Here is an 18,166-nt window from a genome sequence, read left to right on the forward strand (position 1 = left end):
GTTAAACTGCCACTGTTTGCAGATGACACTATACATAGAAAATCCCAAAGATGCCACCAGAAAACTATTAGAACTCATCAATGAATTTGGTAAAGTTGCAGGTTACAGAATTAATACACAGAAATACGTTGCATTTCTATACACTAACAACAAAAGATCAGAAAGAGAAATTCAAGAAACAATCCCACTTACCATCACATCAAAAAGAATAAAATATCTAGGAATAAACCTATCAAAGGAGACAAAAGACCTGTACTCCAAAAACTGTAAGACACTGATGAAAGAAATCGAAGACGACACAAACAGATGGGAAGATATACCATGTTCTTGGATTGGAAGAGTCAATATTGTCAAAACGAGTATAGTACCCAAGGCAATCTAGAGATTCAGTGCAATCCCTATCAAATTACCAATGACATTTTTCACAGAACTAGAACAAAAAAATCTTAAAATTTGTATGGAGACCCAAAAGACCCCAATAGCCAAAGCAATCTTGAGAAAGAAAAACAGAGCTGGAGGAATCAGGCTTCCTGACTTCAGACTACACTACAAAGCTATAGTCATCAAAACAGTATGGTACTGGCACAAAAATAGAAATATAGATCAATGGAACAGGATAGAAAGACCAGAAATAAACCCACACACCTATGGTCAATTAATCTATGACAAAGGAGGTAAGACTATACAACAGAGGAAAGACAGTCTCTTCAAGTGCTGGGAAAACTGGACAGCTGCATGTAAAAAAATGAAATTAGAACATTCTTTAACACCATACACAAAAATAAGCTCAAAATGGATTAAAGACCTAAATGTGAGACCAGACACTATAAAACTCCTAGAGGAGAACATAGGCAGAACACTCTGACATAAATCATAGCAATATCTTTTTCAATCTGCCTCCCAGAGTAATGGAAATAAAACCAAAAATAAACAAATGGGACCTAATTAAACTCAAAAGCTTTTGCACAGCAAAGGAAACCATAAACACAATGAAAAGACAAGCCACAGAAGGGGAGAAAATATTTGCAAATGATGTGACTGACAAGAGATTAGTCTCCAAAATATACAAACAGCTCATGTGGCTTAATGTCATCAAAACAAACAACCCAATCAAAAAATGGGCAGAAGACCTAAATAGACATTTCTCCAAAGAAGACATACAGATGGCCAAGAAGCACATGAAAAGATGTTCAACATTGCTAATTATTAGAGAAATGTAAATCAAAACTACAATGAGACATCACCTCACACCAGTCAAAATGGCTATCACCAAAAAAATCCACAAACAACAAATGCTGGAGAGGGTGTGGAGAGAAGGGAACTCTGTTACACTGTTGGTGGGAATGTAAACTGGTACAGCCACTATGGAGAACAGTATGAAGGTGCCTTAGAAAACGAAAAATAGGGCTACCATATGATCCTGCAATCCCACTCCTGGGCATATATCTGGAGAAAAACATAGTCCAAAAGGATACATGTACCCCAATGTTCACTGCAGCACTGTTTACAATAGTCAAGATATGGAAGGAACCTAAATTTCCATCGACAGAGGAATGGATAATTAAGCTGTGGTACATATATACAATGGAATATTACTCAGCCATTAAAAAGAATGAAATAATGCCGTTTGCAGCAACATGGGTGGACCTAGAGATGGTCATACTGAGTGAAGTAAGTCACACAGAGAAAGAGAAATATCATACGATATCTCTTATATGCATAATCTAAAAAGAAATGACACAAATGAACTTATTTACAAAACAGAAACAGACTCACATTCTTAGAGAATGAACTTACTGTTACTGGGGGGTGGGGGAAGCGTGGAGGAAAGGGATAGTTAGGGAGTGTGGGATTGACATGTACACACTGCTATAATTAAAATGGATAGCCAACAGGGACCTACTGTATAACACAGGGAACTCTGCTCAATATTATGTAACAATCTAAATGGGAAAAAAATTTGAAAAAGAATTGATACGTGTATATGTATAACTGAATCACTTTGCTGTACACCTGAAACTACCACGACATTGTTAATAAATACTCCAATATAAAATAAAAAGTTAAAAAAAAGAAGATGTAAAAAATTTAGAACTGTGTCTGGTACATAGGTAAGTGTTATCAACACAGTTGCTTTTATTATTATTAAGTAGTAGTATTATTGAAAGCTTAAAAAAATAATAACTTACATAGTCACAGATGGAGAGCAGTATGACAGGGAGAGTTACAGAACCCAACCTAATGACATTCAGTAACATCGTTTCCCCTTCTCATACAGCTTAAGAACTTTAAGTAGATTGAGACACATACTTCCATTTGCCTGTATCATCCCAGACAAAATTCCTGTGGTCCAATGCTCTAAAAGCAAATCTAAAACAATTTCTCTCAAGACATTCAGATAGCACCTTACTAAACAGTAAGCTTAAATCTTTCTATGGAGCAATGGAAAGAATAAATAAATAAAACAATAAAGTACATGAAATAATTAATACTTTCAAAGATCCTTGGGTTAGCCATCAACAAAACGATTTAACTGTGGCTTACTTAAACTGAAAAATTTTACAAGCATCTCATGGACAGAAAAGTATTTTCCACAGCCTTAAAAGCAGAAACAATTTTTAAAACTATTTCAGGTTTGTTTGTACATGCTTACTTTTCTCAGAAGGTCTTTCATCTTCATGTATTACTTGCTCTTCTTCCTCAGGTTTGCTGTCCTTTTCATTATTTTCTACTTCTTCTGTAACAAAAATAGAAAAGGAAATTTTCTTCCATCAGAATTTGTAACAGTTCATTATAATTTATACTTTTGGTGTAATTATCCAGTTGATAATATTTTAGGAAATCAGAGCCTCAAAATGTAAAATATTGGGAATAAAAAGGGAGCATGAACTGGTGGAAATAAGTGGACAAGTCTAGTTTTAAATGTTCCTGCAAGTTCATAATAAACTCTTAACATGGAAAAAAATTAAATAATATAGATTTTAAAACAAAGAATCTTAGTAATTTACTGTCATCAACAGATTAATAAAATGTGAAAACAACTACTATAAAGCATTCAGACTCCTTTACATTCAATTATTAAAACTAAAACAGTAGTTGTGGCAATTACAAAAAAAATTATAAATTACTGGCGAACTCAGAACACCTAATATTTTGACCAGACAGGTTGAATCATTAGGTTATTTTAACGGTTACGGATAGGGAAAAGCTATCCTAAAGATAATAAAAGTTTTACTTAAAAGTAATACCTACTTTGATACCAGTGCCAACAACCAACTTAGCTCGGTGCTTGACATATATTAGTTCATATCCCCAAAAAAATCCTACACTATAAACAGTATTTTTGCCATCATATATATAGATGAGGAAAGTAACGTTCAGAAAGGTTAAGTAATTTTCACAAAAGGCACATAAAATCTAACAACTAAAGAGTGCTACCAAAAAATATTGCTAAAAATAGCCATACAATTGCATTGTTACAACAAATAAAATTCCACAGGCACCAGAAATGGCCTTTGGTCAATCAATCTATAGCTCCTCAACTAACTTAATCATTTAGGGGAGAAGAACAAGTCACTAACATGTTTGGGTTTCTATTTTTCCCCCTTACATCCTTGCAAGTGGTTCCCTTGCAGCTTCAATAAAGCATGCCGTATTTCATCATATTCTACAACCACAATTAAATAAACAATCATGGGTATATAGAACTATATAAAGATTTTAATATGGCATCTCTGCTCCAAACACCAGGGTTTTAATTTCAACAGCCCTGATGGTAGAAGTCAAGGTTAAAAAAACTTAAAAGAATTTTTAGGTGAAAATAGGCAGAGACTAGGATCATTGATGAACCTATTACAATGTTTTTCACACTAAGATAAACAATAAAGCTGTAAAACGTGAACATAGTAATACAAAAGGACGTTTACACAGTACATATAAAGATTATTGAGACTATTTTTAAACTTTAACATAAATGAATATTAAAAAATTAACTTTCCAATTACCACCCTATGCTCATTAAGAAATTTTTTTAAGATCTCATCCCTCAACCCCAGTTCAATGAAATGAAAGTTTGTTTTGCTTCCCTGTAGACCGCACACTCATTACATAGCATTTTTTCCTATATATACTTTTCCAAGTTTTCCTGCCTTTAATACTCAGGATGGTGACTCCTATAGTTTCCTAGTTTCCAGAAACACAGAGTAATTGGGTTGCTTAAGATGAAGGTTTACTTAGTCTTTATTTAGCAAACCATCCTTCCACCCAAAGAACAAAATTAGCCCTGGCTCCAATTAGGGTTACTTCAAGCCAGATCAGAAAACAGCAAAGCAAACTGGCCTGGTTTGGTCTGCCTCTTTTATGCATGTTAGCTCCCTCTCCTCCCACAGATATGTCAAGCTTAGCTCGCAATTCCTTCATTTTATTCAAACAACTCCTCTTATCATCAAATTCCCATTTTCCAGGTATGTTTAGAAGATATGACTGGATTCTCAATACTTAAAACACTCATTAGGAGTTTGAAACAGACAAACAGAATTAAAATTTAGGCTCAAGTTTTATATAATAAAGAAGTTGGGATTTAAAAAAATGGTACTAACAGAGTCTACAGAAGGGAGTAAGGCCCTATATTTCTTTAATTTTTTTGTTGTTGTTGTTCACAAAGCCTGTAGAGAATCTAAGTGAACCTCCATCAACTCAGAGTAATAATCAGAGGCTCATGTACACAGTGTTATGTATAATTTCAAGTAGTTTCTGGGACTCCTAAAACTCATCCAAATACTTGGGTTAAGACTGCCTTTTTTAGAATCTGTCTTCATTCACAGTTTCTGCTATAATTCCTCCCATCTTGAGTGTAGCCTCATATATTGGCATACATTCACAAACAGTTCTATCTGTGGTATTCTTTCCTTTCAACCAGCCTAGACAGTAAGCTCCTTAAGAGCATGTACCAAACCTTGTAATTTTGGTAACCCTTAGAACTTTGGGGAAGAGCTGAGACAAAGTAGATATTTAATATCTTTCTAATGACTGTTATCTTTAATAAAATTCATTAAATGAAGGTGGAAAAACTGTATTGTAGAGGTTCAGAAGACAGAATTTACATTAGGGGTTAGTTTCCCATTTTCAGAATTACATAGAACTTTATGCCAAGAAAATACGGACGAAACCGTTGCCCTGGATCAGGGGTTGGCAAACATTTTCTGTAAATGGCCAAAACGAAGTATTTTCGATCTTGTGGGCTCTATGGTCTTTGACACAACTACTCAATTCTGTCCTTATGGTGGGAATTGATGATAAACAATTTGTAATATGTAAACAAACAGATGTGGCTATGTTCCAACAAACCTTTATTGACCAAAAACAGTTAAGGCCTATAGGTCACAGTTTGCCAATCCCCTGTCTTAGATTAATGGCTCTCTGAGAATACTTAAAACAAAAAACTCCTACAGACTAACTGAAGACAATATATCCATCAGAAAAAATGGGCAAAGAAGAGGAACAAGCAATTTATAGATAAGGAATACAAATGTAAGATTCTCAGTCTCACAAGAGGAATCAGAAAAATGTGGCATTACTGGCAATGTGACTTTTCCAGAAAATTTTTTAAAGCTTTATTTAACTAATACAAATCTCTAAATAGTATCTTCCACAGTAAGTTTTTGTACTCCCTTTTAAAGCAAAATTGGGGGGTAAGTTACATTTTATTATCTCCAATTCTTCTCCTCCCCTTCTCTCTGAAACTCAATTATCAACTAGGCTTTCAACTGCACTGCCCCCTGTCAAGGTCATAAATGATCTCCGGGTCATTAAATATTTCTCTTCCATCTTAACTGAACAAACAGCTGCATTTGATACACAAATAGAGTTACTCCTTCCTCCTCAAAACATTCTTTACTTGACTTCTTGACAAAATCTCCTAATTTTCTTTCTAGCTGAAGTTTTTTCTTGGTCTCCTTTGCTGGTTCTTCCTCATATCTTCAACCTCTAAATACAGGACTGCCAAAGACCTCAGTTCTCGGATCTCCTCTCACTGAGTTACACTCACTCTGAGGTGATTTCACCTCATCACTCAACTTTGACTAATGTCTATAATGGTATCTACCCCTAATTTTTTCTAGACAGTCCAAGCCTCTGCTCTAAAATCCAGACATATATCTAACTCAGGCAACAATCGTCATTTGAAACTGATCTTCCTCCCACACTCCCCTTTCCAAAACTTGCTTCATCTTTGATCTCCCTCAACTCTGAAAAGAAAAATCTGCAACTTCTACAACAATGTACAGGAATACAAGATTCCATAAAGAAAATCCAAGTATGTAAGACACAGTTGAATATAAATGGGCTGAGATAATAAAGAATTTTAGCTGAACACATTAAATAGTGAAAACAAAATATCAATAAATTTTAATTATCTAAACCATGGCAATTCTACCACTATTAACCTAAAGCAAAATGAGACAGAAACCTTAAATTCTATTCCCATGCAATTATCCTCATTAGCATTTATGTTCATCTAATTTATCTTAAGGATCCAATGAAAAGGGAAAAACAACCAGATATTTTTAAAATATGAAATAATATTTGGAAGGAAAGTATGTCAGAGCTTAGGGTAAAATCTTATTTACTCTGAAACATTTTTCTCCTCAAAAATATTAAGAAAAAACAATGTTTGAAAAATTTTAAAAGCCAAGTAGAAAAGAGCTCTCCCTCTCATTTCTACATAAGAAACAAAATGAGAAGGGCCAAAGGGAAGAAAATAGAGAATGCAGTAGCTTGAAAGCTAAGGAGAATCTCAAGAGGGAGGAATTGTTATTAACAGGTCATCTAAATATGAGAGAATAAAGACAAATAAAGGATGCCCCTGGATTTAACAACATGAGCATCAATGTCACTCCACTGAGAACAATTAGGAAAGAGGCTGGGAACGTGGAAATCACAACTCAATTAAGTTAAAGAGTAAACAGGAGGAGATGAAACTGTGCTAGCTTTGTTAACATAACTTGAAGAATGGCACTGAAAGAGAGGAAAGTTGGAACAGTAGTAGAGGAGAGTATATGGTATGGAGAATACATGGAAGGTATAACTAATACGTGTACCTCCTCTGGTGTTGTTTGAATGTTCCCAAAGAGAAACCTTTATTTTCCTAGACTTCTTAAACAGACTATGATTTTAAACACTTAATGAGTATCAGGTATTATACAGTATTAAGCAACAATATGACAGTGTCCTCAGGCCTACTAAGGAATATCTGCAATAGTTTTTTAGGTCTTTCATCTATCTTTGTAAACCTGAAATAGCTTTTCTATTTGTTTTCAAATATCTTTCATTATTTTTTGCTGCTGCTCATATCCATCATAACTGCTATATTTAAAACAAATTTGCTAAAGTGTCTGAAATAATAGAGGTTTATGTTTTCCTACTAGTACAGCACATAAATATTAGTACTCAGAGGGAAAAGCCAGACTTATAATCCTGTGTTCTGAAAACATTAAAAATTAGTTAAGAATAAAGAATCTGAAGAAAGTAATACCTCAGCAGATGAACAACAGCAAATATGACATGTAACAGATTCTACTACCATATAAACAGAACAGAGAACAGTTTAAGAACCAATGAAGAAACCATACTTCAACTTACAATACACAAAATCTCCTTTGGGTCAGGGGACAGAAAATGAAAGTTCAGTTACCAGCTAAGAAATTAAATCTATCACTAAACCTACTCTAACAGCATACAATCAAATAAAAGTCTAAAAGTAACCAAAAATAAACCGAACTCTGAATTTTCAAAGTATACAATAGGGATGGCTTAATATTCATCTTTCTGCATTTAACAGCACTGGGTGGGAGGGATGGTCTCCAATCTCCAAGATTCTGACATAAAGGTAAAATGTATAAACTCATTAAATAATTAAGCTTCAATTTGCTATGACTTTCTTATACACACTACCAAAAGATTTTTTTAAGGACTTACCCCAATATTACTCTCTATAGTCTTACTGAAAAATCAGTGAAGTTCTCCTTAAACATTGTTATTTATTACCTTTCCAAAATGTAAATTTCATCGTGTCATTCTTCTCTGCTTGAAATCATTCAATGGTTCCCCGGTGTTAGTATGTTTTAGCATTGTAAGCAAGGTCCTCCATAACACTCTTCTCTTATATTACCAATTAATTAATTCTACAAACATTTACTGATCACTAACTGTGACCCAAGCATTATTTTGGCCTGATTATGATGGCTCAAAGCAGGGGTGATAGCAGTGAAGATGGTATGAAGAGACTATATTCTAGATCTATTCTGAAAGTAGCACCAACAGGATTTCCTGACAGATTGGATATGGACTATGAATGAAAAAAATAAGAATGGCTCCAAGATTTCTGGCCTGAGCAAGTAGTATGGAGCTGCAATTAAAAGGGATTATCTTCATTAAAACCCTATGTTACACAGAGAGTGAAAGGAAAGTGCTTCCCTGAATACATCTATATTCTCATAAAGTTACTCTCCTCTAAACTCCCAGCATACCAATTTAACATTACTACTGTATTCACAACCATGTATTTAATGGCTTGCAATTTAATTCTTGTCAGAATCCTCAGGGCAAGTAATAAACTTTATCTTTAAATCCCCAAGCCAAGAAGAGCTTGGCCTTTCTATATATACAGGTTTAATAAATGAATGAATGCTCCTTGGAAATGAAGATATTTTTTAATAAGAAAAAGTTTCTATCTCCAAAAGTGGGTCTGATATATTGGGGGGGGGCAGGGAATCCTCTGTGTCTTCTAGGCTTTTTTTCTTTGAACAAACTAAAAACCAGATGTTGTGTTTCTTATTACAAGGTCATTCCACTCACAGGGCTCTAAGGCTAAGAGAATGTGACACGATGGGAACATAAAGGTATTCACACCAGTCTGAAAGTAACTGAGAAAGTTTCACATAGGAATGATGTTTGAGTTTGACCATGAAAGCAAAGTAGGATTTTTCTCATTCGCTCTTTTTTCTCTAGTAATAATAAAAGAGATGGAAGAGACAGGCATTGACCAAATCATGAAATTTATATAGCTTTTATATAAGGAGTTTGAAATTACCCTAAAAGTATTGGGTTGGCCAAAAAGTTTGTTCAGTTCTAAGTAAAAATAAAGGACACATTTTTCATTTTCACCAATAATTTTATTGAACAGTGTATTCACTAACCAAACTAACTTTTTGGCCAACCCAATAATAGTGATCTAATGAAAGAGAGGAACACAATCAAAGAAAAGAGATTTAAGTTATTGAGAGATCATTCAGAAAATGAGGGGAATACGTTAGGTAGAATCAAGAAGGCTTAGGAAGCAACTGGATAAAGTCTTTATCAAACATATAATTAGACCTCTAGGTTCTTGGCTTCCAGCAATGGTGGTGCCATTCCTTGGACAAAGAATATTAAAAGAATCAGATTTCAACTGGAAAATTAATTGTAAAATGGAATTTGTTACACTTGAAGCAAATAAACTAGTAGGCTTTTAGATTCAAAGTTATTTGGTTGCTAAGCGATAGCATGAACAATTGCTAGGATTTTGATCAATTATGTACTGGAAATTGTTATATCATGGTGTTATACTGGCCCATCTTATCTCTATTCCCAGTCTATAAGTCCCTTACGGGCAAGTGCAAAATTTTCTACTTATTTTATCTCCCTTCTCAGCACTTCACACAATGCTGCTCTCAGAGTGGTTCTCTGTAATTCTAAATTCTGTGAAGTTAAGAACCTATGAAGTTAAGAGATCATTCTAGTCACCATCATTCTCAACTTTCTCTGTAACTAAAAGAAATTTAAACTTTAAGAGAATGTTTTACTAAGCAGTTTATCAAAGCTAATCAAAATCTTTAGAATTTAAATAATATGCTAACCTGGAGAGCATGTCTCATTTTGTGATACAACTTCAGACTCATCCTTTTCACCCGAAATATCCTCTTCATCAGAGAGGACCAAAAAGGCTTCTTTTGGCAAACTCTCACTACTTTCTTGTTTAGATGGTGAACCAAAAGAACCTTCCATCTTTTCTTCCAAATCTGGATTTGTCTCATCAATTGGAAGGAGAGAAGCTTTAGAAAAGCAAGTAAGTTCATCTTCAGCAGGTGCAAGCTTTTCCAAAATAGGAATGATTTCATCTGTCTCCATAGAATCTGTATTTTCTAAGACATTCTCATTTTTGTCATCTTTTATAACATTTTCACTAATGGTTTCTGCAAGGTCTGCAGAATTTTCTTCTTCAGTCTTTTCACTTTGGTCAATCTCAATACTGCTAGATATAGCTTCCTCTCCAAGAGCAGATTCTGTGATAGCATCTTCTTCTACCTTCTTTTCAGGAGACATCTCTGAACAAATAATTGTATCATCTGTTTCTAGAGCTTCTGCATCAACATCAACATTACTATCAGCTTTATTTTTCTCATCAAATGGGAAAATTTGATCTAACTTTTCATCATCTCCACTTTTTTCAAGAAAATCATCACCTTTATTGCTACTAGGCTCTGTACTATCAGTTTCAGGAACTGGTTCACAAACTGGTACAGAACTTGGTTCAACAGTGGGATTAAAGACTGACTCAGAAGTTGGTTCATCAGAAGTTGATTCATCAGAGGCTGGATCACCAGAGGCTGAATCACCAGAAGCTGGATCACCAGAAGGCAGATGACCAGAGCCTGGATCATCAGAGGCTAGTGATTCAAAAGCATGATCACCAGAGGCTGGAGCATCAGATGCTGAATCACTGGAGGCCAGTTCAGTGGAGACCGATTCACCAGGGACCGGTTCACCAGGAACTGGTTCCTTGGAGACCAGTTCATCAGAGACTGGCTCACTGGAGACCGGTTCACTGGAGACCATTTCACTGGAGACCAGTTCATCAGAGGCAAGATCACCAGAGACAGGATCAACAGAAGCAGGATCACCAGAGGTGGGATCACCAGAGGTTACTGCTTCAGAAGCCAAGTCTCCAGAGGCAGAATCTCCAGATACCAGACCTCTAGCAGCTAGCGCACCAGAGGCTGTATCACCAGAAGATGGTTCAGCAGTCAGTTTAGAGGCTAGTTCAGGAGTTATATTATTAGGAGACAAAGGTTCACACTTTAAATCATCATCCTGCTTGTTTTTTACATTAACATTTAAGGTAGAGGGTGTTTCTTTCCATTCTGATTTACTTTTTTCAGGGTCAAAACAAAGCTCTTCAATGCCATTCACCTCTTCCTTGTCATTAATATAATCCATATTTTCCAAAGGTGAGGTTGGGTCCAAGTCTCCATTTTCATGGTTGCCATTTAATAGCTTGACATCAGTTTTCAACAGTTCTTCTCTGACCTTGTACACTGCTTCAAGTTGTTGACGATCACTCACTCGCATTGTTTTTCGAGCCTTAAAGACTTTTTTCTGAGGTTCTTCTATACTATCCATTTTGAATCTTTAAAAAGAGAAAGAGAAAGATAGAGTTTAACAATTGAAACCGAAGCCACCTAATTACAGACTTACTGCAAACTGATCTTCTAAGCAAGCAGCCCTTTATGTAATTTTGAAATAATTACATATAGAAAGCATAATGATCCTTGCTGTGTGTTAATTTTCATATTTATTGAATTTATATAATATAAAATTGATAATAGATACAGTTCACAGGAGATCAAGTACTAGGCAGTATTAGGAAAAAAGTGACTAATTTCTAGTTTTCATTCTCAGTAAGCTAATGGATTCACAGTGTCCGGAGGAGATAGCATTAAAAAAAATACATGAAATAAAAAAGTAGCTGTCAAAGGAAATATAAAAGTATTAAGAGAATGAAAGCAGTAGGGGAATGGGAGAGAGGTATAGAGATAAGGGGAAAAAAAGAAGGGAGAATTAAGGAACATAAGGAAAGATTACATTTGCAACCATGAATATCTAAATTAACAACTGTAAACACATTAATAAGAGGTTACTATCAAGACAGTGAAAAGACACAACAGAAGGAAATACAGTCGACCCTTGAACAACAGAGGTTTGAACTTCATGGGTCCTCTTAAACTTGGAATTTTTTCAATAAATACATACCACAGTACTACCTGAACCACAGTTGGTTTAATCTGTGGATGCGAAGGGACAACTATAAAGTTATACAAGGATTTTCAACTGTGCGGAGGGTCGGCCCCCCCTTAACCCCCACATTTTTCAAGGGTCAACTGTATTTACCATATATTTGCAAGTAATGTATCTGGTAAGAGACTTGCATCTGGAAAATACAGAATATAAAATATTGTTGCAGTTGAAAAATAACAACAAAAAAACCAATTTAAAAATGGGCAAAGGACTTGAACAGACTTTTCTCTAAAAGATACACCAATAGCCAATAAGCAAGAAACATGAAAAGATGCTCAACATCATTTAGTCACCAGAGAAATGCAAATCAAAACAAAATGAGATAACAGCTCACACACACCAGGATGGCTATATCAAAGAAAATAATGAATGTTGGCAAGAATGTGGGCAAATTTAAACTCTCCTGCAATGGCAATGGGATTGTAAAATGGTGCAACTGCTTTGGGAAAACAGTCTGGCAGTTCCTCAACATGCTAAACATTAATCATTAATTTTTAATCTTTCCCTTTTTTTGTAAGTGTATGCATATAAAGCTATAAATTTCCCTCTAAGCACTGGTTTAGCTGCATCTTACATTTTAATGTGTCATATTTTTCATTGTTGTTCTATTAAAATATTTTCTAATTTCCATTGTGATTTCTTCTTTCATCTGTGAGTTATTTAAAAGTATGTTTCTTTAAAAGGTTTAAAAGGTTCACTATGACCATGTGAAGCTCATTAAAAAAATACAAGGTCAATTTCATATTAAAAAATCAAGCAATGTAGATTTATGAGTGAGTCACGAAGCATTATAGCTTTATTTTAGGCCCAACCAAGATGTCCACTTGATAAAAATACATTACAGCCCTAAGCCCTAATTCCTCAAATTGTGACCTTATTTGAATAGGGTCTTTGCAGAGATAATCAAGTTAAAATAAGGTCTTTAGGGTGGGCCCTAATTCTGTATGATCAGTGGCCGTATAAAAAGGGGAAAATCTGGACACAGACACACACACACACACACACACACACACACACGGGAGAACGCTGCATGAAAAATACAGCTGGGAGAAAGGTGTGGAACAGACCCTTCCTTGGTTTCCTCAGTGGGGGCATGGCCCTGTCAACACCTTGATTTCAGACTTCTAACTTCCAGAAACGTAAGACAATACATTTCTGTTATTTAAGAAAAAAAATTTTTTTCAAGCAGTGTGATTTACCACATAAAAAGAATAGAGGATGAAAATAAACAACAGATTATCTCAACAGACACAGAACATTCATTCATTTGACAAAATTCAACACTGACTCATAATTAAACTCTCAGAAATCTAACAGAAGGGGACTTCCCTGGTGGCGCAGTGGTGAAGAGTCTGCCTGCCAGTGCAGGGGACACGGGTGCGAACCCTGGTCTGGGAAGATCCCACATGCCGCGGAGTAACGGGGCCCGCGCACCTAGGGCCCGTGCTCTGCAGCGGGAGAGGCCACGGCGATGAGAAGCCACCGCAATGAGAAGCCCTCGTACAGCAACGGAGACCCAATGCAGCCAAAAATAAATAAATTTAAAAAAAAAAAATTAAAAAAAAGAAATCTAACAGAAGGAAACAACTCAAATCTAATAAAGATTATCTACAAAGAAAGCTGCAGATATCATACTTAATGGTAAAATAAGATCAGAACTAAGAAGGATATTCTCTATCATTGTTTCTGTGCTAACATCTGGTCAGTGCAGTAAGGCAAACAAAAGATTTGGTCCTAGAGAAAGACAATGTTGCCAGTCTATAGTGGAATAAAACAAACGTCCTTAAAGGACTAAGATATACGGAATCAAGAATATTAATTTTACATTGGATATTCACTTAACATCACCATTACCAGTAGGAATGATGCTAGGATATAGTTGCTTTGGTTGGAGAAGGGAAAAAAGCAGCCTCGGAAGTCTGGGAACTTACCTAAGGCTCAAAGCTCAGTGTTGTTATAAACTGATTTGATGCTTATAGCTAAATCATGTTGGACATAAAACGACCTCACCATTCAAATTAGACAAGGTCACTGTGCAACCCAGCATCCCGTAAAATACTAAACATCTCCCTCTCTGACTAAATAAGTTATAGCTACACTTTTTTATCAATTGCAGCTTTATCCTCGCTGTAGTTTGTCCTCCCTATAGATAACAGTTACTGAGATACACAAGCATAGAATTGCCCCTGCTTTCTGACAGCACCTAATACAGAGTAAGGCTCTACTGCCTCAAACCACCCCCCCCCCCACCAAAACCCAACTATACTATAACTGAATCCTTTACCAGGTTTTTTTCTAACATCCTCCTACGGATATGCCTCGCTGTTTCCCCATGGTGAACATTCTCTCTCACTGCAACAAATAATAAACCCAACTTGTTCAATTACAGGTGTGTTCTTGGTGTTCCACTGTTCCTCTAGCTGAAAGGCATAAAACTATGGCCCAGCCTATTTGCTGGAGGCCAATAAAGCCTGAGAACCAACCATTTTGTCACAGTACTTCTAGACTGTGGTATAAAATCGGCATTCATTCTCTTACTTTAAGCGAATTACTTATATTTCTTGGTCTTTCTAGGTTTTTAATTTAAATTATGGAGCTGAGTGAAACTATTTACAGAAATTACCTTAAAATTGAGAAGAAACGTCAATGCAAAATTATCATAGGCACTATTTTAAGGGTTATTAACTGCAGCTAAAATTTAAACTTCAAAATTTTTCCCACCTACCATCCATTCGAAACTCACACTAACTGAAAAATTTTCTGCAAAGATACAATGCAAATTTTGTAGTCACTTTTCCTTGCTGACTCCAAACATACAAAAGGATTAAATTTACAGTACAAGGCATATGGTTACCCTTTAAATATTTTCAAACACTGAACTGCAATTCTTTTGGACTTTGACTTCATAACAGCCACATTTCTCAACTACTATGCATAAGTGGCAGTTATTGCCAGTTGCATTAAAAGCAAACTTTCCTCTTTTTTAAAAAAAAGTATATTTTCATAATTTTTAGTAATCCCATTAAGAACATGAACTCTGCAAACAGAAACATGGATTTGAATTCTAGCTCTCCGATATACTATGTGACAGAGGGCAAGTTACCTAGCATTTCAATGTTTAGTTTCAGCCACCTTAAAAAGGGAATATCAGTACCTGACACAGAGGTTGTAATAATGACTAAATGAGATTCTATACATTAAGCACCTAGAAGGTAGTAAGCACTCAATATATGTTATTATCATAATTGTCTATGTATATTCAGAATGGTTTTAGGCATAAACTAGAGAATCTGAAACAAATTTCTCTTAAATACTTCTGGGATGTTGTATATGAATTAGAAAATGCAACATGCAAACATCACATTCAATGTTAATTGCCACCACCAAGTAACATTTAATAAAAATAAATGTTATCAAAGCAAGCTGGTTTTATCAACAAAACTGCCATTCAATTCTACACTAAAGGACTACCTATACAAAGAATTACAGAATAACTACCATCTATACCCACAAGGGTGCACACTACAGCCATTTACAAGATTTTTTATGGGTTCTAAGTATAATGAATAACAGACAAAGCAATAAGGAAGTAGCATGAACAACCAGTTCAAACTAGTTCAGCCATATCTATGCAAACCAATCAACAGTTAAGTTTTTAAAAATCTATTTTGCATGAGCAATGTATGTTTAAGAAAGACACACATTAGAGAAGGGTGTGTTTACCTGAAAACAAGCCTCCATGACTGTATTACCAGGACAAAACATTTCTAAAGATCATTTTAAATACTATCATCTGGAACTGAGACGCCATTCACAAAACTATTTGACAAAAGAAATACTACTTTTTTAGGTGGCAACACTAGAATCATGAAGCTCTCACAAGACTGTAATTTATTTTCACAGGAAAAAGCATTTATATTTTACAGCAGAAAATGTCTGCCATATCTAGCAGTGAATGTGTAAAACGTGATGAACTACTTTCTCCTGAAAACATTTTTTCATGAGGAAGACAGTAAGAAAAAAGTGTTTTTGGGTCCTTACTCTATATATTCAGATTCAAGAACTCTAGGGAAATACTATCACTATAAAAAAAAAAATCTTTTTCTACAGCATTAACAAGGATTTCACCTTTACTAAAGGAATTTATATTTAAATAACCAAGAAGGGTGTGTTACCTGCAAATAAGTCTCTATGGCTTGGAATTTTTTTTTGAAATTTGTGTAAATTATTTTTAAGTAAAGCCCAATGAGCCTCTTCTTAAGTGAAACCATTATTTTCTTCTCTGCTTCATCCCCCTCCACCCACTCCTTTACACTCTTCTTTCTAGCAAAGAGATTAAGCTATGAAACAACAAAGGGAAGTATTACCAAAAGCTGCAATGTCTTAGCCTACAATCTGCCTGCTCAAAAAGCTCAAGAATTTAAGTGGCTATTCAAGAGCTGGTCACAAGCTCAGCCAATCAGTAGCCAGCATTCTGATTCCTGCCCAGCAACAGGAGACAGACAATAAGGTCAGAAAAACATAGTTAAAACCTGGATTCACAACACTTCAGTGAGGTTCTTTGTCTGATAAAAGTAATCTAGAACATAATTGCATAAAATTCTAAGTCCATAAATATACATTAAATATACCATATAAATAAATTAAAATAAGATAAAAGGTATAAATCTTATTTATTTTCATTTAAAGAATGTTTCCAGAAATATAAATCCATTCCCTACCTGGGGAATGAGTCAAACATGGACAATGCATAACAAGAACATACTTTTCTACACAATGGGTTAGAATCTGCAAAATTCAAATGTAAATTTCTTTTTAAAATTCCATAGTCCTTAATGTTTATAAAACATTTATACTAAAAATGCAGCAAAACCTTAAATCCAAACAACTAACAAGATTATTTTCATACCCACCTACCTCTATTGTTACAGATTTCCAATTCCAAAAATTAATTGTGTTCTGGACCCAAAGGTTTACTATGGATAGCATTATAAAGTGTTTTGTTGTCTACTGCACTTATTTAGTTTGATTCATCTAATGAAATTAAAATGTGATTCTTGATAACCTGTATTAAGTGTTGTAAGTACAATTACTACATTCTTTTCTCCTTAACTGCCCTTGGCAGCAGGTTACAAAAAGGTTATGAGCTCTCCCCTGTTGAAGAAATAAAGCAAATGTGTATATTACATAGTAAATACTCATGTAAATTGAAGGGAAATTTTTCCTATATTACATCATTCTACAGTCCTTTAAATGTAAAATTATAAAATAAAAATAGGAAATCTGTCATCAGAATTTTTTTCCTCAAATTTACTACCTATAAAATTTTATAAACAAGTTTTTTAAATAAACCTCATTTTTTTTCTCCTTCAATTACAGATAAACCCTGTAATTTTTCAAATACACCCAAGAGGGAGCTTGCTGCAGCCATACTCTTAGTTTATATAATCTCCCCATAGGAAAAATAAATCAGCAGCTGCTTGAATGCTTCAGTCCTGTGAGAGAACTGAAATTCACTGTCTGATTGGCTCAAAGCCGTAGTTGCCTAAACCAATCAGACATCAGCAACACGTACCTTGCCCGGCAACAAGGGAAGCAGATGAGGGCAAGTGCTCTACCAAGAATCCAAACGGTGTGAAATTAAAGGTGAATGATGAAATTGACACATATTCGTAATATACCCCCAGATTCTTTGCTTCAATAACAGGTCTATGGTCGGGTTTTTCAGAGTAAATAAACAAGGATCTATATACTACTGCTTTCCAAGAACTGCCTTAACTAACAAAACAATAGTTAAGTACCAGGACTGTTGGGTCAAAACGCGCACACACACATAAAACACTATGTTAATTCAAAGTATGGATACTTGATGAAGTATATTTAAAAATAAAACTTTAGCAAAAATTTGCAAAATGTTAAGCAAAGCTATTTAAGTGGACTTGACACTTCTTTGACACAGTTACTCCAATTAAATTCATGCTGTTAACTGACATTAGTATAACATTATTCTGAATAATGGGATGCTGAAAATAATTTTTATTCAGATCTGAGTTTC

General features: G+C 34.9%; 1 protein-coding gene across 4 annotated transcripts in view; it reads right to left on the reverse strand.

Annotated features, from left to right (window-relative positions):
* The window catches only part of ATF7IP (activating transcription factor 7 interacting protein), a 118,224-nt gene that overhangs the window by 56,494 nt on the left and 43,564 nt on the right, over positions 1–18,166 (reverse strand). For all 4 annotated transcript variants that reach the window (XR_452335.2, XM_007196039.2, XM_007196041.2 and 1 more), the window contains exons 2-3: positions 9,894–11,443; positions 2,654–2,737 (exon numbers count right to left, since the gene is read on the reverse strand). Coding sequence is in view for 3 of the 4 variants with exons in the window: in XM_007196039.2 (XP_007196101.2) it covers positions 2,654–2,737; positions 9,894–11,436 (1,627 nt within the window). In the remaining variant the exon portion in view is untranslated. The remainder of the gene's footprint in view (positions 1–2,653; positions 2,738–9,893; positions 11,444–18,166) is intronic.

Source organism: Balaenoptera acutorostrata, chromosome 11, assembly GCF_949987535.1.
Source record: "Balaenoptera acutorostrata chromosome 11, mBalAcu1.1, whole genome shotgun sequence".
NCBI lineage: Eukaryota > Metazoa > Chordata > Mammalia > Artiodactyla > Balaenopteridae > Balaenoptera > Balaenoptera acutorostrata.